This window comes from Engraulis encrasicolus, chromosome 3, assembly GCF_034702125.1.
Source record: "Engraulis encrasicolus isolate BLACKSEA-1 chromosome 3, IST_EnEncr_1.0, whole genome shotgun sequence".
Lineage (NCBI taxonomy): Eukaryota > Metazoa > Chordata > Actinopteri > Clupeiformes > Engraulidae > Engraulis > Engraulis encrasicolus.
In genome coordinates, this window is record NC_085859.1 from 54,658,131 (window position 1) to 54,683,708 (window position 25,578).

A 25,578-nucleotide genomic window follows, 5' to 3' on the forward strand; every position below is an offset into this window, starting at 1 on the left:
GCTTACTTCTCAACTACAAAGTAGTTAGCTCTATTTAGTTATTCAGGGATCAGTTATTGGCCCTCTGCTCATTGTAGTCTAGAGTATAGGGGATAAATATCTGGGGTAAAATCATATGAAATGGTTCCTCTTCAATAAATGCAGCGTAAAGTGGATCCATTTATGGTTCCCCCTTTCCTTGGGCTGAAGCTGATCCGTTTGTAAAGTCTGTGCAATGGTTTTGGTTTGTGGTTTGGTCTATTTATGGATATAGGAAGACAATGGGTATCCGAGATAATGGGTATCCAAAGGTAATGTAATTTAAAGTAATATAATGTAAAGGAAGTTTAAGCGGGTTGAGGAGAGTGAAACTGCCTTTTATAGAGCACATTTTGTCTGTATGGTCTTCCTCCTCTCACTAGTCTGTGTCTTTGTAACGATGGCCATTGGCACTGCTGGGCATATACTCCAGTACTCCTTCCTTTGTTTGTCTTCTGAAGCTGTTTTTGATTTTCTTTTTTCTGTTGGCTTTTGTGTCTTTAATAGAGGAATAGTTTAAATTGTGTTTAATCCCAAAAGCAATTAGCAAATAGCAAAAAAAAACAAAAAACAAAAAGCAAAAACAGTTTTTTGGTTTAATGTAATTTCTCATTTAGTTTAATTTGCAACTTCTTGTTAAACAACTTCTGAAGGGTCGGAAACATGTTTTTGAAAATATCAATGTGCCTGTTATTGTCAGATGCTCAGATAATTATACTTGATGAACTTCAGTTGAAGATGACTCCAAGAGAGAGATGACAAACACACACACACACACACACACACACACACACACACACACACACACACACACACACACACACACACACACACACACACACACACACACACACACACACACACACACACACCAGCTGTTCCTTGTTTACACATTTAGATGTACAATTTGTAAAAACACTTGCTCATTAATGCATGCACACAGACTTACCAATAAATCATTGTGAATTTGTACTTTTGACTGTTGCAGCTTCTGTCAAAGATCTAAGAAACTACTGAGCAATGCCGAGACACACACACACACGCATGCACGCTAGCACACAGCCACACACACACACACGCAGACACACACGCAGACACACACGCAGACACACACACACACACACACACACACACACACACACACACACACACACACACACACACACACACACACACACACACACACACACACACACACAAAGACCAGACTACCATTAACAAAGATTTCATAGTTTATTTCTGTCCGTAGCAGCTGTTTTCGTAGAGGCAGATGTACAGGGAGAAGGTGGTGAACTTACTGCAGTGTGAGGTTATGGTGAGACCAGACTAACACAGCTCACATCTCATAGTTTATTTCTTTGCTTTGTACTTGCTGTTTGGAGAGGCAGGTGAAGACGGTGAAGGTGGTGAACTAACTGTAGCACGAGGTTACTCTGTGATGAGACCAGGCTAAGGGTGTCGGCATGCTTGCTGTAGGATACGCGAGCGCGTGCGTGATTCGTTCATGAACGTGTTAACATGCGTATTTAATGTCAAATTCACGTGCGCTGGACACGGCAGCCATATGCGTGCGTCAGACTGCACAGTTCAACGCGTGCGCCTCTGGTGAAGACGACAATGCCAGCAACTTTTAAGAGCGTCTCATTGAGTTTGTCTGAAATTGCAAACATTTGCGATAATGCTTCCTTATTGCTTATTGATCATGCTTCCTTAAGGAGTGTGCAAATGTAGGAGCAGTAGCAGTATTGTTTCCTTGCCCAGGGAGCCCCTTTTTGTTTTTTTGTTTTCCTTGCCGTCTGTGTTTCCAATTTCCGCATCGCAATGCTGCGTGCTCTCTGCTCCCTGGATGATACCGCCAGTATTTTTGCGTCTTGGTCAACTGCTTTTAAAGCAAGCATTTGCAGTTGGTTGCTCGCGGTGACGTGCGTAATTTGCGGCTCGCAGCAAGCGTGCCGAGACCTTAAGTCAGCACACATCTCATAGTTGTTCATCTCTGTGTTTTGCAGCTGCTGTCGGAGAGCGAGGCAAACATGGTGAAGGTGGTGAACTCGGTGAGCGATGCGCTGGACTCCATGCAGAAGCAGACGGGCAGCATCAAGAGCCGCCTCAAGGCCGACCTGCAGAGGGCGCCCATACGCATCCCACGGCCCAAAGGCTGCGGCAACGGAGAGGGTAAACAACAACAACAACGGCAACAACAGCAACAACAAAAACAACAACAACAACAACAACAACAACAACAACAACAACAGCAATATACTAACATTACAAAAGAGATCTAACACATAAATGAAATATGTATAAAGGAATATAACAATACATCTCTGTTACACTACTCATCTTAAAACCCAAATCCTTTGTCAACAGAGAGGGTTAACAACAACGACAACAACAACAACAACTTGACAGGAGGGCTCTGTACATCATGATGGATTTGCGCTGTTGTGATGTTTTGCTTGAAGGGAGTAATGCCGTGGTGTATCTATAAATCATAAAAGGGAGATCAAAAGTCAGGTAGACCTATCCGAAAATACATTGCCATTATATACCATATACTATGAAACAATTGGGTGCAGCCAATCCAGGGTATCCATGCTCTAAAGGTAGATGAATTTAATGACATAAAATACACTCAAATTTTGTCTACAGCATCTCTACTTTGCACATCCTGAAAAAGGTGTGAAGAGACATGTGTCTGAGCTGTCCCCTACTGATTTGATTCTTCAAGACACACGTCAACCCTCCAGTCTGTGATACCTGGCAGTTATGGCAGTCTGATACATCTTGACGATTTCATATGTTTTGCACGTTTGAAAACAACTAACGTACCATCCTTCTAACGTAACCTAATTTTACACTTTTTGATCTTCAGCACAGCCTTGGCATCAATAATCTGAGGGCAGCGAAGTTAATTTACCTGTTGGAGGATTTTTACATATAACATCTATAAATAAAAGACAGAGCTTTCACTTCAACCAAAATGTGGTATTTCATTCCAATTGGATGTTGTGAAAATGTGGTCTTTATATCCACCTTTATATCCGACTGCTGCTGCTTTTGTTTCTATTCACTCTGAAATGCCATTGTGTGTGTGTGTGTGTGTGTGTGTGTGTGTGTGTGTGTGTGTGTGTGTGTGTGTGTGTGTGTGTGTGTGTGTGTGTGTGTGTGTGTGTGTGTGTGTGTGTGTGTGTGTAGGTGCTCGGCCGCATGACTGCAGTGACATCTATGCCAGTGGCCAGAGGGAGGATGGTCTCTACTCCGTCTTTCCTGTCCACTTCCCTGCCGGCTTTCAGGTCTACTGTGACATGACCACCGACGGGGGAGGATGGACGGTCAGTTTTCCCCTCTGAGCTCTGAGCAGATGCTTAATATTTGAAGGCTATCTTATTAGTTCTACAACATGAAATATGAAAATCAATTCCAAAAAAAGAGATTTCAATTTCATTGAATTAGGAAAACACTGCATTTTAGACCAGTGGTCCAGCACTAGTTTACAGCTTTCTTTTTGTTGACGACAGTTTTAATTTGTGTTTGTTCACTTGGGCAAGTAGTTATTACACTACATTCAAAGTAAGAGAAGGTTTAGCTCCACTTTGCCTCCTCTCCATATAATACACTAGAGTACGTATGTCTTCTCTGGTATGTCCCAATTAGACTGTAAGGTTGACACTTTGGCTTAGATTGAGACTCCTGAGGATACAACGGTTGGACATGGCGCCATTTTATTATCTCAGATCCAGATTTATTGGCTCAGATTCACCTCCTCTAAGCCTCTGGTGAGGATACGATGTAGCTGTCAGGATCCTGCACTTTGATTGGCTGGGCAGCCATTTTGTGTCAAGTTAACGAAGGGTTTTACTGTGTGGTCATAGTGATGCCATGATACTATGTTGGCTCAGAAATGGGTTTTTCAGTTTGTGGAGATTTCAGACAGTGGCATTTCATTTTGTATTAGTCCAAGGTCAGAGTTAGCCTGGGAACTCCCATACTGCCTTTAGTTCTACACAATCGTTTCGATCTGAAAGACACTTGTGATTAGGTCTGGTGTTAACCAGGCAAGGTCAGAGTTGTTGTCAGGTTTTACTATTTTGCACCTGCTGTGTCTGCCAAGCCTACATGTATTTGGAGGGTTTAACCCATTGATGCCTAAAGCACTTGCAAAAAGGCTTCTGAATGCCTAAGCCCTTTTTAAGAAAAGTTGTCCTCAGACCATAAAACTAGAAATATCTCAGCGTCTGAAGCACATAAAACATGCAGTGAGTTGCATTTTAATGCTAAGACCCTCATATTGCATTGAAATGTGTTCATTCAGCTCCAAGCTACCAATATGTTTAATAAAAGCGTCTAAATCTCATGAGCCTGAATGTTGCATCATGCAGCTCCAGGCACCAGGGCCAATGTATCATCCATTATCTATGGTTAAACTATTTCTGTTTTTGCGTTTCCATTTTGGTTCTGATATTTAAGTTCATAGAGACTGCATCTTCATTTTGGCTCTACTTCATAAGGTCACAGAAGGGCATGATGATACTGTGACTCCATCTTGGCTCTGAGCTCTGCAGTAGCCACAGAGCAGAGTTGCCCCTTTGCTGCTAGGAGAACATTCACATTCACATCCACATCCACATTCCCATTCACATCCACATTCCCATTCACATCCACATTCCCATCCACATTCCCATCCACATTCCCATTCACATTCCCATTCACAATCCCATTCACATGAAAACATGCATTCAGAGCTTTGTGAGGACATGGACACAAACGGTCTTATTCATCTTCTCTGTTGTACTCTCTTGTTACCCTTCATTTATTTTGAATCGTTTTTATTATATTCAACTCTTTTCAACAGCATTTCCCATAGTACAATCCGTTGGTTGAGCACTGTAGGAAAAAAAACCCCATAACATCTCAATAGAAGTAATGGATAGAAAAAATTGAAAAAAATTTGAAAGGAGCAAAAGAGCAAAAACTGTGTACTCAAGAGGGGGTTCTAGGGGGGATTCAAATATACTGAGTCTCTCTCTCACTCTTTCTCTCTCTCTCTCTCTCTCTCTCTCTCTCTCTCTCTCTCTCTCTCTCTCTCTCTCTCTCTCTCTCTCTCTCTCTGTCTGTCTCTGTCTCTGTCTCTCTCTCTCTTTCTCTCTCTCTCTGGAATATTGTGTTCATCATGGGCATCATTTGTATCAGTTGCCTTTGCAGGTGTGTAAACATCTGGAGCACAGATGCCAGAATATCAGCAAATCAGCCATGCGTGCACATGCACACACGCATGGAAATAAACAGCATGCAAATACACAGGGGCACACACATACGCGCGCGCGTGCGCACACACACACACACACACACACACACACACACACACACACACACACACACACACACACACACACACACACACACACACACACACACACACACACACACACACACACACGTGCAGTGTGTCCTAGTGTAGTCTCTCCCTGGGCTCCACCATTTCACCATTTAGAGGTGTGTTCATATATTATTTTGACAGGTATTCTCCCTCAGTACAGTATAGTGTCAGTAGGAGTAGAGGCTGGCAGTATGCAGTAGTTGCATTTCTTCCTCCTTAAAATATGTGGTGCATTCTCTCCCTTTTCTTTTTTCATTTTGTTTATCTGAAACAGGGCCAAATATTAGTTCTTCCTGAGAAATGGTTTTTGCTTGTACTACAACTGTTGTTTGTAAACTCAGAAGTGGAAAAAGTAGCTCATTCTGGAAAGTAAGTCAGGTTTAAAATCATGCTTTTTGCTTGTGTGTCGCTTATTTTCTGTCACTCACACACATTTTCAGTTGTTTTTTGCTCACTGAGTCTCACTTTGTTTTGTTTTGGTCTGTAGGCCTACTTGTATATTTCATAAAATACTTCTTCTTCTCTCTCTCTCTCTCTCTCTCTCTCACACACACACACACACACACACACACACACACACACACACACACACACACACACACACACACACACACACACACACACACACACACACACACACACACACACACACACACACACACACCTGGCCTATTTATGTGTTATAGACAGTAGTGTATACATGGGTCTTATTTTTTTTCCCTGGCTGCGCGAAACTAGCTGTGCACAACTCAACCTCTGATTGTTGGAAACTACTGTCGGTCAAATATTTGCTCACGTGGTTGGCTGCCAGTGTCTTGCCCCTCCTACCAACATCGTGTTTACAAACACGGCGAACCCATGTATAGAGTAGTGATTAAGGAGAGTTGAGATTACACAATAATATGTGACATACAGGATGCTAGTAGCAGCACCAAGCAGTACAGTAGGCAGATCAGTAAGGAGAAATGACACCACACACTTTCTTACAAAGTATTCAAAGGCACACTGGCACATGTGGTCCATTCAGACCAAACTTTATGAACTCATTTTTGGCCTGTTAAAGAGACTAGTTGAAACACGTAGGCATGTAGCCAGAATTTAACAGACTTTTTTCCTTTAACTTAGCCAGGAGGGCCTCAAACGTTTTTTTTCTTTCATTTACAGTATAAACTGTATGTATATGCTTTTTTGTTTTTGTTGGTGTGAGAGCCATGAATCTAACCCCAGTTGCCCACTAAATAAAGCAGAGGGAAACTGTGCTGTACGAATTCTGACTTATTCCATATCACAAATGGACAGTTTTAGGACAATATGTGGACACAATAACACACGATAGAGCACCATCATGGCCACTAATGACATTTTCAATTGTGATAACAATATCTCTTACAAGTGCAAATTACTGAAATAATTAATATTCCCACTAGTAATAACTCTGACAGCTCCTTATCAGTGTTTGATAACACGACAACTCATTAGCTTGTTATGTCCTCTGTTTATGACACCAGCATTGTGTAGCTGTGTGTGTGTGTGTGTGTGTGGGGGGGGGGGGGGTGGGGGCGTCTGATTGAGAGGATTTGTGACTTGCCAGCCGCAAAATTCCAATGCAGAGCATATGTGTCATTGCTGTATAAATTACACAGAACTGAATTGCATTGAATTGAATTGAAGCAGAGAAGGATGTTGGTTTCAGTGAGAGGGGCAGTGGTGGCCCAATGGTTAGGGAGAGTGTTGGTCTGGGGATAAGGGTTGGAGGTTCAAATCCCACCCTAACCAGTAGGAAGAATGTGGGTAGAATACCTACACTGTCGTCCATGGCTGAAGTGGTCTTAAGCAAGGCACCTCACCCCACATAGCTCCAGAGACTGTAACTAATACGGCACCAAATAACTGTCTTTGGATAATTGTGTTAGCTATGTGATATAATTTAATGTGACACCCTCTGAGTAGCATTGGAGTTCTGGAGATAGAAATATGAGGAGCTTCGGCTGCCTTAATACGTATGTGGATGTGCGTGCATGCGTGTGTGCCTGAGTGCGTGCCTAAGTGTGTGCGTGTATTTTTCAACCCACGTTCATCTTATTGCCATCACACTTGAGTGGGTGGGTGCTGTCTGTGGTGTGATCTGAAGTTCTTTGAGATATGCATCCTTCAGAAACACTTTCTCCACCTTCCTGACCTTAACAGTATGGCAGACACCTTCAGACGATGGATGTGCTTCTTGCTGTAGCTGGGATGGAGATATGCATGGGTTTTGCCCTTCACAGCATCGCAGCCTGTTTTAGAATTGCATAGGTTTGAATTGGGAGCTAGCCGTGGTGCTGAAATTATTTAAGATGGCTTGGTAGAAAACATCGTCTGTACTCCTTTGAAATATGCAGGATTACACAGTCCATTTTGTTGTGTTAATATACTCAGAGTAGTGTTTCTCAACAGGGGCTTTACAGCCCCTTAGGGTATTAGTCAATTTAACTTTTTTAATGCTAAGGGGGCATTGGCAGGCTCCTGATGAGGTCAAGGGGGGCGTTGGGAAGCTTATGATGAGGTCAAGGGGGCGTTTATTCAAAAAAAGGTTGAGAATCACTGACTTAGAGAGTACAACTAACATTAAAAGTACAGTACATTGGATCCTCAAAATGTTGAGTTTACACTGTAAAACGTATTGTGTGAAAAATATCCAGTAGTGACATGGAAGAGAAAGGGGACGGATAGAAATCATCAGGGTTTCCAAGACACATGTTGTGTGGATGAAAAGGAGAGATGAGATTATATCTCGGAAGTCGGGACTCAAGTTGGTTGCTGTCAATCATACTACAGACTCATACTGAACTTCTAAATGTTTCGAAAACATAAAAAAATAAGTTGTATTGGATGTGTGGTTTGAGTTGGAGCGTTTGGAGACTTTGTGGTCAGAGACCAAGCTTTCAAAGAGCATGTTTTTTGGCTGTTGCAGAGAGAGAGAGAGAGAGAGAGAGAGAGAGAGAGAGAGAGAGAGAGAGAGAGAGAGAGAGAGAGAGAGAGAGAGAGAGAGAGAGAGAGAGAGAGAGAGAGAGCGCCAGCCTCTGGTCATCAGCAGAGGGCTACAAAATATTGGTTGGTGATTGGCTCTCGGTTCAGTCTCTCGGTTGGAGAACAAAATGTATCAAGCTGCTTTTCATTTTTACCTGTGAAGTTGGATCACAGGAATTGCAGTCCTTTGTATTCACTGAGCAGCGCAGCTGCCTTGTTATATCTCATTCCATCCCCTCTTCACCTCCTTGCCTGTGCTTTACACTACACCCACGTCCCACGCTTCCTGTTATGGTATAGTCACTGTATGTAGTTACTGTGTATTTTCTGGGTAACAACAGGGTAACAGAGATGGTTTCTAACAGGAAACTTCTGTTGTTACCCAGAAAATGCATGGTAGTTTCATATATTTTTTTTTTGGATATGTGTATTACATAGTATTTACTTTGTAATTATTTACTTAGTAAATATTAATGAAAAGATAACATTTGGAAATATGCAGCACAGTTTCACAGAGGGCTTCTTTAAACAGTGTCCGATCCTACTCTGTACCTCCCTAACCTACCACCAAAATAACTCCTTAGTCTTCACAGTCAGTCTTATACACTCACCGGCCACTTCATTAGTAACAGCTCTCTAGTGCTGAGTTGGACCCCCCTTTGCCTTCAGAACTGCCTAAACTGCCTGAAACAATACTCGAGTAGGCTTTGGCATTCCAACAAAGATAAATTGGTACTAATTGGCCCAGATTGTGCTAAGAAAATATCTTTATGCCATTATATCCCCAGCCTGAAACGTTGATGTAAGGCAGGGTTGACCCATGTTTTCATGTTGTTGACGCCAAATTCTGACCATTCCACCTGAATGTTGCAGTTGATATCAAGACTCATCAGACCAGGCAACATTTTTCCAATCTTCTAGTGTTGTTTATGGTGAGCCTGTCCAAATTGTTGCCTCATTTTCCTGGTCTTAGCTGACAGGAGTGGCACCAAATGTGGTTATCTGCTGCTATAGCCCATTTGCCTCAAGATTTGATGTGCTGTGTAATCAGGGATTCTCTTATGCATACTGTACCTCAGTTGTAAAGAGTGGTTATTGCACTTAATGTTGCCTTTGTATCAGCTCAAATCAGTCTGGCCATTTTCCTCTGACCTCTACCATCAACAAGGCATTTTTGCCCACAGAATCGCTGCTCACTGCATTTTTTTTTCTTTTTCGCACCATTCTTTGTAAACCCTAGAGATGGTTGTGTGTGAATATCCCAGTAGATCAGTATTTTCTGAAATACTCAAGTCATTTCAGCTGGACAGCTATGCCATGTTCAAAGTCATTTAAATAGCCATTCTTCCCTATGTGATGCTCGGTTTGAACTGCATCAGATCATTTCAACCATGTCTACATGCAAAAATGAATTGAGTTGCCACCATGTGACTGGCTGATCAGAAATTTGCCTCAATGAGCAGTTGTAAGAGGTGTTCCTAATGTAGTGGTCGGTGAGTGTATCTCTGGGCTGTTTTGGTGGATTACCCCACTCATTTGAATGCCCTCTTTCAAGGAAACAGCGTGCTGTGCTGTGCTGTGCTGTGCTGTGCTGTGCTGTGCTGTGCTGTGCTGTGCTGTGCTGTGCTGTGCTGTGCTGTGCTGTGCTGTGCTGTGCTGTGCTGTGCTGTGCTGTGCTGTGCTGTGCTGTGCTGTGCTGTGCTGTGCTGTGCTGTAACATTGGTAAAAGCTATAGAAAAGACAGAAAAACAGTAAAAGACCTAGGATCATGCTAGATGGATCTGAGAGAGGATAAAACGTCCTCCTCCCATCATTCCATCTCCATATTTACAACGTCTGAATTTTACATGACCATTAGAGGTGTACCATTCTGCCGGCTCTCAGAATCACTCGGCATTCATGTGAGTGAGTTGTTGAGGGCAGTGGTCAGCCCTGTGCTCAGGGTCACCTGGAATCAGCTCCCTAGGCAATGGCTCAGCATGCTAAAGCAGCACGGCACTGCTCCACACTGATCCCAGACCTGTCCAGGAGCTCAGCTGATTGTCAAGTGGCTGGAATGGTAATGCAGACTTCTGTGGGGAAGGAAGGCAAAAAAGAGAAGCATTAATAGTCAATACGCACTGTTCACATTCCCATCCTCTCTGCTGTGCCAAGCAAATGTACACACACGCACGCACACTCACACACACACACACACACACACACACACACACACACACACACACACACACACACACACACACACACACACACACACACACACACACACACACACACACACACACACACACACACACATATTCGGAGCACAGCATAGCTAGCATGTACTCACAATAACTGCCTGCGCTGCGGCAAAATGAGATATATATTTTTCTGATTGATTATGATATGATTATTTTATTCACTAAAAGGAAAAGGGATAAAAATGAATATTTGATGACGCGCGTGTTTGTGTGTGTGTGTGTGTGTGTGTGTGTGTGTGTGTGTGTGTGTGTGTGTGTGTGTGTGTGTGTGTGTGTGTGTGTGTGTCTGTGTCTGTGTCTGTGTGTATACATGTATACAACCTGCCCTGGTTAAATACTCAGAATGTTCTAGTCTGTAACAGCTTAAAATATATCTGCTAAACCCCATGAGATTTAAGATTTGAGTGGCTTGAGTGGCCTTGATGGACAGTTCTTGGAGGAGATGATGGCTGTTTTGTACTGGAACAGACTGTACAGACTTTATGTGATTGTGTGTGTGTGTGTGTGTGTGTGTGTGTGTGTGTGTGTGTGTGTGTGTGTGTGTGTGTGTGTGTGTGTGTGTGTGTGTGTGTGTGTGTGTGTGTGTGTGTGTTGGGGCTGGGTGGTTTTGGAAAAAATGTACATCACGGTTTTCTTCGGCGATTTCCCCCCAAATCTTAATCTTTTGGACAGAAAAAACTGAAATTAAATTTAAAAATGAGATAAAATCATGAATTTAAATGAATCTCCATTTCTATTTTATCACTTTTTCTTTTCAATAATATGTTTATAATTTATAGTTTATATTTCCCTATCTAACACTTTAGATCCCTTTCAAGGAAAAAGGGTTAATAAATTATCATAAGCAGCTGTTTGTGGCTTTTTTTTCCAAGACAGCCCAAAACTGCTTATTTCTCGTTCTACACCTGGCAACACTAATTGCTTAGTTCTCGTTCTACACCTGGCAACACTGATCACTAGGTCCGGCATGTTTCGCTTGCGCAGCGCTTGACTAGTGAGTAAACACAGTGGGACAGAAACGAAACAGACTGAAGAGACAAATGGATTTACTTGAAATTGTATGAATATTTTCTTTGAATTTAAGGCCAAATCTAACATAGAAGGTATTTTTTCAGGTAGTTTGTGTCATATTGCGATGTATTTTGCTCCTATTTTGCTCCCAAATCATTTCAAATAGCAATGTAGCAATGTATCTTGTCTGCCCATTGCATTTTGTAAGCTAGGCTAAATTAGCCTCAATGGCAAAACTCATAAGCAGCCTTAACAGCAGTCCTGCATACACAGTTGGGTGCCCTGCAGCCAAGTCCCCTGCTATAAAACACCGCATTGCCTACTTCTTTCTATCTCCCCTATCCTTTAATCATCTTCCATAAAGCACAGCACTGCCTTCCCTTCTCTCTCCCATTCTATCCCTCTATCATCTGCTCTTTTTCTTTTTTATCTATTCTTTAGGGCAGTCATGGGTAAGCGGTTAGGGCGTCAGACTTGTGGCCCAGAGGTTGCAGGCTTGACTCCCGGCCCGCCAGGTTGGTGGGTGGAGTAAATAACCATTGCTCTCCCCCATCCTCCTCCATGACTGAGGTACCCTGAGCATGGTACCATCCTGCCGCACGGGTGCAGTTTTGTTGTGTGCAGTGTGCACTTGTGTGCTGTGGAGTGCTGTGTCACAATGACAATGGGAGTTGGAGGTTGCCTGGTTTCACTTCCCGGTCTCCCCTCTTCTCTTCTCCCCTCTATTGATTTTTTTTTGCTCTTTTAACATCTCTTCTCCTCCTGCTCTCCCCATTATCCACTCTCTCCTCGACCTCTTTCATCTCTTTCTCGCTCACTTCCTCTTTTCACCTCAGCCTGACTTCAACCAAGCCTCTCTGGCAATTGCTGGTTTAATGTGGGGTGGCATTATACTCTAACTTACTGTTGAAAGCCGTTGGAGCGTGCCTGAGTAAATGTTCAGAGGATGGGTGACTATGGCTTTGATTCCCCTCTGTGGACATGTGCAGTGTATTTCAGTTTCTCAATGATGAGGAAGAGGAAGATAGTGATGATGAGTATACTGTATGTATGTCGTAATAATCAGATTTCCCACCATAGATCTGTGCACTGGATGAGGATGATGCTGTGATGATGAAGATGAAGATTTGGAGGGTCTGATTTTCTCCCTCCTGACCTGTGCTGATTTAGTTTGTTTTCATTAGAGACCATGTGTAATTTCAAGCATTCATGTGTATTACCAGATTTCAGATCATACTAATTTGCATCTGTGCTGTGGGCTACAACATCAGCACAGCATAAGAAAGAGGATGATAAGGAAGAAGATTAGAGAAGTGTGGTGAAGTATCTAAGTCTCTAAGAAAGAGCAACCCAGTCGTAATGAGACAATTATGTTTCATCTCATTTAGCTCCACTGGGGCTTTTGGAAGTTCACAGACACCTGAGCAAATTCATGGAAAAATATGCACGCATGCACACAGACTTTATTCCATTACATTCCACTGACTCTTTTGCAAGGGTTTGTCAGCAGGGACTTTATTGCACTAAATTGTTATAGTCTGTTAAATCTTCTGCTGTGGAGGTCTGATTGTGTGTGTGCGTGTGGCTGTGTTGCGTTGTGACTATAAATGATAATGAGGTTTTAAGAGTGTGTGTGTGTGTGTGTGTGTGTGTGTGTGTGTGTGTGTGTGTGTGTGTGTGTGTGTGTGTGTGTGTGTGTGTGTGTGTGTGTGTGTGTGTGTGTGTGTGTGTGTGCGCGCGCGCACGCGTGTGTGTGTGTGCATGTGTGTGTGCATGTGTGTGTGCATAATTTAGTCTGTGTTCAGCATTATTCAGCACTATTTTTGAGTCTGTATTTTTTAGAGATGTACAGGATCCAAGATCCGGTTCCGGCAGGATAATAGGGTTTTTCAGACTATCGGGATCCGGCAGGATCTTAAGCAGTGGATCCGTTATCCGACAGTTACCTAAAAATCAGGATCTGGGGCATCTCTACTTTTTACGTAGCCTAGGCTTTTCAGTCAGTCTTTCACAACCACAATCGCTGCATGGAGTGAATGCCCTTTTTAAGCGGCCGTTGAAGGCAGTGTGGCAGTTAGCCAATGAGTCTTAAAAATAGTTTGCGCCAACGTAATAAAAAGGGCCCACGTGTGCGAGTTGTCTATGTGTTTCCACCCTTTCGTAGGATCCGGTATCCGGTTCCGGATCCGGCAGGATCTTAAGCAGAGGATACGGTATCCGGCAGGATCCTAAAAATCAGGATCCGGTGCATCTCTAGTGTTTTCCCCCAAATGTGACAAGTCATCAATTCTTCAAACAAGCTCCCGCCGGCAGGATTCCAGACAGTAGACCATTAGGATGGTGATGCACAGCCACACGCACGCACGCACACACGCACGCACGCACGCACACACACACACACTCACACACACACACACACACACACTGCCCCCTTGCACGAGTGAGGCATAAATGCACTTTTCTTGTGTGCTGTGGAGTGCTGACTGAGTCACAATGACAATGGGAGTTGGAGTTTCCCAGGTGGGCTTTCACTTTCACTTTCCATATAGAGATGTGCTATGCAGAAACACAGTCTAAACAAAGCATCAGAAGCGCAAAGTTGGAGTACAGCAGAACAGAACAAAACAGAACAATGGAATTACTGCTCTCACCGCAGGAGTTCTAGAATGGAGCATCAGCGCTGGCACTAAGTACCGTAGGCCTTGATTACAGATTTATTTAGCTAATTCAATGCAGCCAATTAATTTCAACAACACAATTACCATACTGTACTGGTGCTAGCACAATATAGCATATCTCGCTCTGTCTGAGTAATAGGGTTTAATTAAACTGTTTGTGCATTCGCTGTGGATTAAAAATGCTATGTAATTATGCTGGTGAAGGGTTTGTTCATTGTCTGCTTGTGCTATATATTACATGTAATTCTGAAGCTCTGTGAAATGCAGTTCTGGCTTTATGTCTTTGCTGATAAGATGGAGAAGGGAATAGAGGGCATTAGCTGGAAATGGAAAAGACTGTGAGCATAAGAAAACCCACACTGGCATGCATACAGGAAAATATGCCTATACAGTACCAAGAAGCACGGATACATCCACACACTCATAATAGACACACAAACGTGCACAAACAGATACAAATAGAAAGACGTGTAGGCTATATGTACATGCACACCTTACTACTGCTTTAATTTGGAGCTATTAAGCGGGCTTGCCACGCTTATAGTAATCTCTAAGTACAGTTTATGCTTGCTTCTCTTGTGCAGGGCAGTAAAAATAGAAGCCGCTTCTCCTCCTAGGCCTTTCGAGATAGAAACACCGTTCAAACACTAAAGCCAGGCTCAAACTACACGACTAGCGATTGTGTGTCCGATTTTGCACCGCACACTAGAAGAGAATCGCAACCGCAATCTTGTCGCTGCTCGCAGCCACCGAGACAATGCCCGACGTTCTATTTCCAGTCGCAAATATCATACACTGTTTGATTTCTACGATTTGCGATTTGCGACTCTTTGAGCTGCCAAAGTTCTAACTTAGAACGTTGCTCACGACAAGGAAATCTTTCCCGACAATCGCTTGCGATGGTCCTGGGGGGTAGCGTTCCAGCGATTGTCGTAAGAGGGGTTTTCAACCGAGAATCTGCGCGATAGTCGTGTAGTTTGAGCCAGGCTTAAAACAACCAGCTCGGCTTGGAGATTTCAAAAAAATGCTTTGTGTGTCCATACCCCTTGTCGTTTTTTCGTTTTCGGCGATTTTGTGCAAGTTTGGGTCCCCATTGAAAACAATGGTAGAATGCTCATGAACGAAGGTTCCGCCACTCTATTTTTTTCTCCTGTTAGGTGTAAACGCAACATGTGGATAAAAATAAATCCTCCATTGTAACAAAGGCGTTTCAGCCCCCTAAACAGGATATTTTTTCTCCTGCTTTTTATACCTGGATTTTAAATATCTGCTAAGTGGAAACGGAAGGCCAAAACCAATGCAAAACCAATACAACCAGGAGAAAAAAATATCCACATATAAAAATATCCAGCTACGTGTAAACGGCTCCTTAGGTGCTGTTTCCACGTAGCCGGGTATTTTAGTAACCGCAGCAGTTTTGGCCATTTGTTTCCACGTAGCCGGAGGTTTCGTGACCACCTGCGGATATTTTAAAAAACGCAGTCTAGAGATGAGATTTTGCAACTGGATTTTTTTTTATCCGCATATTTTTTTATCCGCAGAGATAACGTCAAGCTTTACCCTGTGTATTGTTTACCTGGCTTTTGTCCTTATGTGCAATTCTTCAGTTAAATTTGGCCGTCTTGCATTATTTAATTGCAATGGGAGCACAGCATGCCACTCCGCTTTATCACATGCTGTCAACAACTGGTCGGCGTCAACAATTACGCCAGAGGCCGAGGCGCAAATTCTGGGTCAGACCGGGTCGCACCAGCCAGTGGTGGGACAATTTTGAAGCAGGTATTGTCGTCGATTCGGAGTGGAAAGAAAACTTCCGAATGTCCAGGTCATCTCTGGTGGACCTCGCGGACATGCTGCGACCCTACATAACGGGGACTCCAACAGTAATGCGCTCTCCAGTAGGCGTGTTGAAAAAGGTAGCCTGCACACTTTATTACCTAAGTGACGAAGGCAGACTGAGGAAGACAGCAAACTCGTTTGGCTTGTCTGGTACAAGCGTCTCAAGAATTGTTCGACAGGTGTGTGAAGCCATAACCCTTCATCTTGGCCCGAGATATATTCGTCTCCCAGAAACCGATGCAGAGGCAGAGGAACTGGTTACCAACTTTCTGCGCGCACACGGGATGCCACAGTGCTTTGGAGCCGTTGACGGTACTCACATTGAAATTAGACGCCCGGCATTCCACTCAACGGACTTCATAAATAGAAAGGGCAAATACACTCTGAATGTGCAGGCTGCTTGCAATTATAAACAAGAGTTCATGGATGTGGTCATAAAGTGGCCAGGGAGTGTGCACGATGCGCGTGTATTCACCAATTCTGAGCTGAATGCCAAATTCAAGAACGGCCAGATACCCGAACTTAGAAAGAGAATAGTTTTGGATGAAGAGCCCATTCCAATTTGTTTGCTCGCAGACCCTGCGTACCCAATACTTCCTTATTTGATAAAGGAGTATGCAAACGGTGGCTGTAATGCCCATGAACAGTACTTTGGTATGTCCCTATGTCGAGGCCGGATGGTAATTGAATGCGCTTTTGGTCATTTGAAGGCGCGCTTCGGAGCGCTTCGCAGGGCAATGGACATAAACTTGATCCATTTGCCTAAAGTAATTTATAGCTGTTTTGTTCTGCACAATTATTGCGAATCTCGCAAAGACCGGGTTGCAGAGAATATGGTGATGCAAAGTGTACATCTAGAGAGGGAAAGTCAGCCCACCACAAGGACGCACTACGAAACTGCATCTGCAGCTGCTGAAGGGAAGAGAGTCAGGGACGTGCTGGCGAAATATCTGGACCCCTAGTCCTACAAGTTGCATAGAAATTAGATTGGACCTGTGCAGGTTGCTTTTTTATTTTATTTTTTACTCCAAGTCAAATCCAGACAGCAGTTTTAGTGCTGTACGTGCGTAATGCATAGGCCTAACGCCTATTTACGAATTAGGCAAATATTATTCTCAAGAAATGTCATTCATTCATTACTTCTTGCTAAATGGTCTAGCCTATACTCCTTTCTGATCCAGTATCAGTCCATGAGTTGATGTTTTATTTCTTTTTTTGCTCTATACTTCATTCCTCTGTTCTTTAAGCAGTTTGGTAACAAGACATGTCATGATAGTGCACATTAGGCCTACAGCATGTATATTTCTGTTTTCCATGTTAAAACGTTTGAAAGATGACATACTATTAAGCCTCGTTATGTCCATTTATTTATTTCATTCTGTATATTTAATAAACACATTGACAAAAGTGAGCGAAGGCCTATACATGCCAACCTTTGTTTTTGGAAAAAAAAATTAAACTGAATGTAACAATTCCATTCAAATTCATAACAGAAGTGTGACAACTTATTTCCACTTCCAGGTTATACTTTGCATTATGGCTATTCATTCCATCTATTCATTTCTCTGTTTTTGCACACAAACAAAAGTTCAACTCAATGTAATTCCATTCAAATTAATGTAACAGCAGTGTGACAACTTATTCCCACTTCTAGGTTAAACCTTTGCATTACGGCCATCTATTAATTCCTAGGCTTAGTGGTTTAAACATCAACTATAAACAGAAATAACAGTGCATTCAGCAAGTGCAACAGGCCATAGCCTGTATTAATAGACTATGCATACTGTAGCCTATATTTCTAAGTAAACTAGGCCTATATCAAATTCAAACAAGGTCGATATCATCAGAATTCAAGGACCGCACATAAGAGAACTGTGATCCTGTTGACATTGAAGGTGTCGAGTGGGGTGGTGTGTGTGGTTGCATATGTAAAGTGGGTGGTGTTTGGAAGTATGAGGTATGAGGGAAGTGTGCAATGGTTGGTGATAGCAAATGGGTACGCATGGGATGTTGCATGGGAGGTGGCATAGCTTGTCTCAGGAGAGAAAACCCTTCTGTGATTGAAGAGGTGAGCTGGCCAATGTTGGCAGATATTTTATTCATGCAGTCCATATTGGCGGACTGTGTCTTCTCCATCAGATTGACCATTCGTCTCTTCAGCTCCATGTCCTCGTCATTGTTTTCGGGGCATCTCCTTTTTAGCTTGTCATGTTTGTAACCTTTCAGTTTTGCCTGTAACACACACACACACACACACACACACACACACACACACACACACACACACACACACACACACACACACACACACACACACACACACACACACACACACACACACACACAGAGTGAGACCATAAATCATAACAATGGTTGTGGAAGAGGTCAAATGCAATGTAGGCCAAGGCCTCTGTGAAAAGTTCAGGTGCAACCCCCCTAAGTGCCTTTTCAGAAATATTTCATAATTAATTTTTATGTAGGCCTAATACAAATCTATCAAAATTGTATATATTTTTAAATTGTATTCCTGTTATTTAAATATGTAGGCTATATTTATTATCAAGTACATGATTGTAAACCAAATCAACAACGGGGTTCCCTAAAATATACAGAAGTGCAGGTCTTCAGAACTGGAGGGGGTTTTGCATCTGAACTCTTCATGTGGAAAAGTTGTTAACACAGGTTCGCTTAAACCACCAGTCCAGTAGCCTAAGTACGATGTTTGCGCATATTGCCTAGTGAGTCCAACAGTGTTTAACGGTGTGCGCAGTGTTTCTCAACACACACACACACACACACACTCACACACACACACACACACACACACACACACACTCACACACACACACACACACACACACACACACACACACACACACACACACACACACACACACACACACACACACACACACTAGACCTGGCCAGTAGCCTACGCGCGCGCACCCATAGGCTTACAATAACGTCAACGCAAGAAACACACAGATGCTAGGCTGAACTCATAATCTCGATAGCCTCTGGGTTTGCATATAGGGCCTAATATGGGAACACCTGAAAGTGTCGTCTATGGACCTATTTAGATAATTCAGTTGTTTGTGCCCACCAACCACAGGGTATAGTCTGCCTGTCAGGTGTAGGCCTATCGATAGGCGTAGGAGGTTATCTTACCTGGAGCAAATTCCGTCGCTGATGGACATTGGCTTCTGCCTCGGATGTGTCGTCCTCTTGACCCGATGTCTCCACCACATCACTCACGGCAGCATTTATGTCACTGGACTCAAGACCCATTTCAATACTCTGTGTTGCCGGCGAGCCTCCCCATATTTCATGGCATAACTCATAAAAAAACAACACCACTCGCCCATGACCACTCTTCCTCCCGGAATTAACCGCATCCCGATACTTCGCCCTGATGGCTTTCAATTTCGTGATGATAATTTGCTTGTTCATGCTGTCCTTAGGGTGTGGGAATTCTTTCCCCATCCTCGCGGCCTCCTCTTCTCCTGGATATTTCTCCAGAAATACCTGCAATATGTCTGGGTATTTTGAGTGCACTGTCTCCCAGTCAGTGCCCTCTTCAGTTTTTTCGCATTTGTATTGCAGTGTCACTGACAGCAGCAATTCCACTTCGTCATCAGTCCACATAAATGAATTTTTCGCCATCTTTCCTGATGATGATCCGCGAGACTGACCGTTATTAGCCTACCTTTTAACAATGCCTTTATCTATTTTGCCGCCTAGTGAGTCTCGCGCCTGATGGAATCCCGCCATTGTGTTTATTAGGCAAATTATTATTATTATTAGGCTATTATTATTATTATTATTATTATTATTATTATTATTATTATTATTATTATTCATAATGTTATGGATTATATTATTATTTCATTATTCATTTTAGTAGGCCTAGGCCTATTTATTATTAGCCTGTAAGGCCGACAATAGGCAGGCTATTTGGCCTGTTATTAGGCTCTATGCCCCTGCAGCGTTGACCAAACGTAAACACACACACATAAACCTACGATAACCTTTTGGTGCGTAAAAAAAAAAAACCTGCGAATCTCCAAGCGGAGAAAAAAATATCTGGCTTTAAAATATCCGGAGACGTGGAAATAGGACCGTGAATATGACAACGGTTGAAAAAAATATCCGCATTAAAAAATATCCGGCTGCGTGGAAACAGCACCTTAGAGTACAATATTAACTGCCATACAGACACACAACAGGTGCTGCCAATAAAGGGTTCCATCTCAACTGTCACTTTCTCTCAACATTCTATTCTTAACGAGCAGCTGCACTACAGTTCTAGAAGTCTATTGTTCAGCTCTTCAATGCAATGTGATATTGTCTTACTAGAATGCTTTCGACAGGTAGCTGCTTGGCTCAATGGTAAAGGTGCTGGATCAGCAATATGGAGGTTGGGAGTTCAAATCCCACCTGGACCCATGTTGATTTTCAAAATTATATCATATGCAGTGTTCCTTAGACAACTTAAAATAGCATGTATGTCGTTTCGAATCAATGACAAAGGTGCTGGATTAGAGATATGGAGGTTGTGAGTTCGAATCTCACTTGGACCCATGTTGATTTTCAAAATTATATCATATGCAGTGTTCCTTAGCCAACTTAAAATAGCATGTATGTCATTTAGTATATCCCCAAAACGAGGAGGTACAACATGTTTGGCCCATAACTTGACTGGGTGGATGGATTTTTCCCACATTTCTTTTAGCTTTGTTTTCTCAATAGTAGTTTGTTTTTAATTTAGGTATCGAGATATCAAAAATAAAACTGCTCAGCTCTGCCCCAAAAGGCAAGCCCGCTTCCAGCATTTTCTGCAAGAATGCAATCTATTTCAGTCCAGTGCTGAAATACTCTCTCTCTCCCTCTCTCTCTCTCTCACACACACACTCACACAAACAGTCCCTGTAACATGAAAGGGAGGCCGACACAGGTTGTAGAGTTTAATTGAACAACTGTATTGTATTAGACAGACAAACAAGCCGTTTAAGCTCTTAACACCACTAAGCACTCTATGGCAAGTACGCTTGGTTAGCTGTTCAGCTGATGCAAGTACTCAGTCAGGAAACTCTCCTTGTCCGTCGCACCTCCTTATTGTGTCCCCAGCCCAGTGCAACATCAGACCCCTGCAGCCCCTAATGACATTAGTTCCACCCCCTCTTCTTCCATCAGCTCTTCCTCATTGGCTGGCTCTCGAGGCGTCGGGTGAAGCGATTACTGTAGTGCTGAGGACAGCCAGAGTTCACAGCAGCCAGAGCCTCACAACATACAACTTTGGACACACACCCACTTTGAAACTTAGACTTTATTACAAACAAGTGCAGTCAAGGATTTCTTCTCTTGTGACAACTGTTTGTGCGTATGCACACCACAGTAACAGGTGTGTGTGTGTGTGTGTGTGTGTGTGTGTGTGTGTGTGTGTGTGTGTGTGTGTGTGTGTGTGTGTGTGTGTGTGTGTGTGTGTGTGTGTGTGTGTGTGTGTGTGTGTGTGTGTGTATGCTTGTTGTTTTTGTCATTTCCAAATCAAGCTGTGCCACCAGATCATAAAGAACTGAACAGTCTCCAGGAGCTCTCTCCTTATTGTTCCTGCCTGGCACTCACTGTGTGCCGGTGCGGAGGTTCGTTAGCCACAGTAGGAGAGTCATTTCACACTGATTTCCCCCAGCTCACAGCTGTGGGTGCTGAGTCTGTGTCTGTGTGTGTGTGTGTGTGTGTGTGTGTGTGTGTGTGTGTGTGTGTGTGTGTGTGTGAGTGTGTGTGTGTGTGTGTGTGTGTGTGAGTGTGTGTGTGTCTGTGTGTGTGTGTGTGTGTGTGTGTGTGTGTGTGTGTGTGTGTGTGTGTGTGTGTGTGTGTGTGTGTGTGTGTGTGTGTGTGTGTGTGTGTGTGTGTGTTACTAAATTAAGAGTGTCTCCACTAGGTGGTGGTGTTCTATGTACTCTCAATCGGTGGTGTAGCTTAAATTCATAGAAATTCAAGGTAATGACACAACCTAGTGTTCGTATTATGGCATTACTTTGAATTCAAATTCATTCAATTCGGAATTTGGTACAAGCCTGAGACACACACACACACATACACACACACACACACATACTACTCTGCTCTGCTCTGAGAAGGAAATTGTGATCTAACACAATCCCTTTTTTGTGTACCCAGCATATGAGCGAGTGCAGTCAGCGCTTTTTGCAGTGGAGTTATTACTATTGCCCCCCAGACCTGCCCATCAATCACCCTCCCATTACCCACAATTCTCCTGCTGAACCCTAGGGATGCCAGCCCACAATGGGAAAGGTTTTTGTTTTTTCCACAGACAGAAAGAGCCACCACACATACACATACAGGCATGGGTTTCAGTACACACACACACACACACACACACACACACACACACACACACACACACACACACACACACACACACACACACACACACACACACACACACACACACACACACACACACACACACACACACACACATTTTTGTGAAGTTTTTCCACCATAATGAAACACTATACACCACAACGCACTGCAATGCACAGATGGCAGGACCAGAATATGTGGCAGGGAACATGTCATGTTCTTGTCTGAACAGCAGAATACTCCTCCTTGTTTTAATGACTGGTACCTGTTTGATACCCTCAGGCTCCCGTAGAGATCTGGGATGTGAGGGGGTGTAGAGGGGAGGTGTGGATATGGAAGTGTCTCACCTCTTTCTAAATGTGCCTCAAGCTGCAATCTGTGTGCGGGCAGGCGGGCATGCATGTGTGTGTGTGTGTATGCATGTGTGTGTGGCAACGGTAAGGAGTAAGAGTGTTGAAAGCTGATTTATTCCCTGCTAGGGATGCAAATTATCGATTAATTCATTAATCATTAGTTGATAGCCTTATCGATCGACTTACGATTAATTGATAAGCGGCGTTCCCCCCCCCCAAAATCTCAATGTTTCTCGAAAAAAAAAAACTACTAAATCTAAAATTTTGAATTAAAAATTGAGATAAAATACCACATTTAAATTAATTCTATTTCAATTCTTTAATCCAAAGGTGATTCTATTCATACCCCTCTTCACACACACTCTTCACATGCCCATTTCACCTGGATCTCTTGTCATTTGAATTGTTGATTAATATCGATTAATGCATTGATTGATGAAAGTCGATTAATCGATTAATCGTTTGCATCCCTATTCCCCGCGCAGGCTCCACCATTGGTATTGCATTCGCCACCGCTCACCTGTGTGTGTGTGTGTGTGTGTGTGTGTGTGTGTGTGTGTGTGTGTGTGTGTGTGTGTGTGTGTGTGTGTGTGTGTGTGTGTGTGTTTGTGTGTGTGTGTGTACATGTGTGTGTGTGTGTGTGTGTGTGTGTGTGTGTGTGTGTGTGTGTGTGTGTGTGTGTGTGTGTGTGTGTGTGTGTGTGTGTGTGTGTGTGCATGTGGTTGTGTGTGAGAGGGTTAATTTTGCTTGGGGCAGGCAGCAGTGTACATGGGCAGAGTGTTGACATGTTTTATTGTGGGAATCAGTGTGTTCTCCAAGATCTCAGGGCCTTCAGGTCAGCCTGTCTAACACACACTGCAGAATTTATACTGAGCATGCGTGCGTGCGTGCGTGCGTGCAGTGCATGCATGCGCGCGTGCCTGTGTGTGTGTGTGTGCACGTGTGCGTGCACGTGTGTGTGTGTGGAGTGATGCTAGCATAGTGCATGTGATAGTTTGGAATCAGTATTGCTAGCCTGACTCAATAGTTTCCTTGGAGAACTTGGTGCTGTTGCTGCATAGGTGGCCAGAAAGGGAGGTGTGCGGAGCATTTTGGAGTTGCAGTGCATGTCCACATGAGTTTGTGCATACATACCTACTGTACATGTGTGTGTGTGTGTGTTTGTGTGTGTGTGTGTGTGTGTGTGTGTGTGTGTGTGTGAGAGAGAGAGAGAGAGAGACAGAGAGAAGATGCTTTTGTGCGCTCTGTTCATCAGACTGATCATTAGTCTGCTTTTTTGAAGTGACATTGATCCATTGATTGCTTGATGCATGTATTTTGGGATTGTGTGTGTTTGGGCATGTGTGTGTAATTGTCTCACACCTGCCTCCCGTCTGTCCTGTTGTCTTTCTCAGACAATCTTATACATTTCCACTCTTTATTCGGGACGGTGCTTCTCTATATTACATACACCAACACATGCACCCCCCATACACACTCACACCAAACACTTATAATGTGTGTGTGCGTGTGCGCAGGGAAGCCGACAAGTCAATTGTCCCGGGCCCAGCTAGAAAGGTGGCCCAGAATCGGGTCCTTATTACATTGCAAGTATTGGGTGCGTGCGTGCATGCGTGTGTGTGTGTGTGTGTGTGTGTGTGTGTGTGTGTGTGTGTGTGTGTGTGTGTGTGTGTGTGTGTGTGTGTGTGTGTGTGTGTGTTTATGTCCATATCACCTTTCAGAGCAGTCAGCACATCCTGAAAGAGAGAGAGAGAGAGGTGCAAACTGTTAAGGGCCTTACACACACGTCGCTGCTAGTTACTCGCTCAGCGAATGAACTCAATAGAATGTCTATATGTTCCAGCGAGACTAGCAGGCGAGTAGGCGAGTACTGTACAAGCGATGCGATGTGGGCGGATCCCGAGTTGAAAATATTTTATCTTCGAGCGAGGCGAGTAACCAATTGGAAGGCAGAGTTCGGTACTTCTCGCCTGTTCATTGGCAGTTAAAGCCGCGGGAACTTTCAGCGAACGTTCCATGAAAGAGAGGCGGGCAAGCGAGAAGCTAGTAAATAGCAGCGATGTGTGTGTACGGCCCTTTATGGAGGAGCCAGGCAGGCAGATGGCCTTTCTGGTTTAACACCCACCCTCTCTTACACTCCCATGCTGCAAAGTCCTTTTAGTGTGTGTGTGTGTGTGTGTGTGTGTGTGTGTGTGTGTGTGTGTGTGTGTGTGTGTGTTTGTGTGTGTTTGTTTGCGTGTTTGTTTGTGTGTATGTGTGTGTGCACGCGCGCACAAATCATTCACATACAGACACACATGCATACCCTGCCAACACCTCAAACCACCTGAGACAGTGACTTCCTGTGTGTGACCTTTGTTGTATTTGTTGTCGTGGCAACAGGTGATCCAGCGGCGTGAGGATGGCTCAGTCAACTTCTTCAGAGGCTGGCTGGCGTACCGCGAGGGCTTTGGCAAGATCACTGGAGAACACTGGCTGGGTAAGTGTGTGCGTGTGTGTGCGTGCCGTGCTTATCTATGCGTATTTATTTGTATATGTTGAGTTGTGTTGCATTTTAGTTTTTCGGCCTCGTCTCGGCCAGTGTGTTCTACTCAGCCTTTCACATGCCAACGCGGTCAGTCCTGTTCAAAATCCCCCACACAGCCAATGCTATTTTGCCACTTTGC

General features: G+C 43.6%; 1 protein-coding gene across 1 annotated transcript in view; it reads left to right on the forward strand.

Annotated features, from left to right (window-relative positions):
- Positions 1–25,578, forward strand: part of LOC134446372 (fibrinogen C domain-containing protein 1-A-like) — a 96,838-nt gene that overhangs the window by 40,607 nt on the left and 30,653 nt on the right. Inside the window, exons 3-5 of the mRNA XM_063195734.1 lie at positions 2,025–2,190; positions 3,214–3,350; positions 25,295–25,391. Of these exons, the coding sequence (XP_063051804.1) occupies positions 2,025–2,190; positions 3,214–3,350; positions 25,295–25,391 (400 nt within the window). The remainder of the gene's footprint in view (positions 1–2,024; positions 2,191–3,213; positions 3,351–25,294; positions 25,392–25,578) is intronic.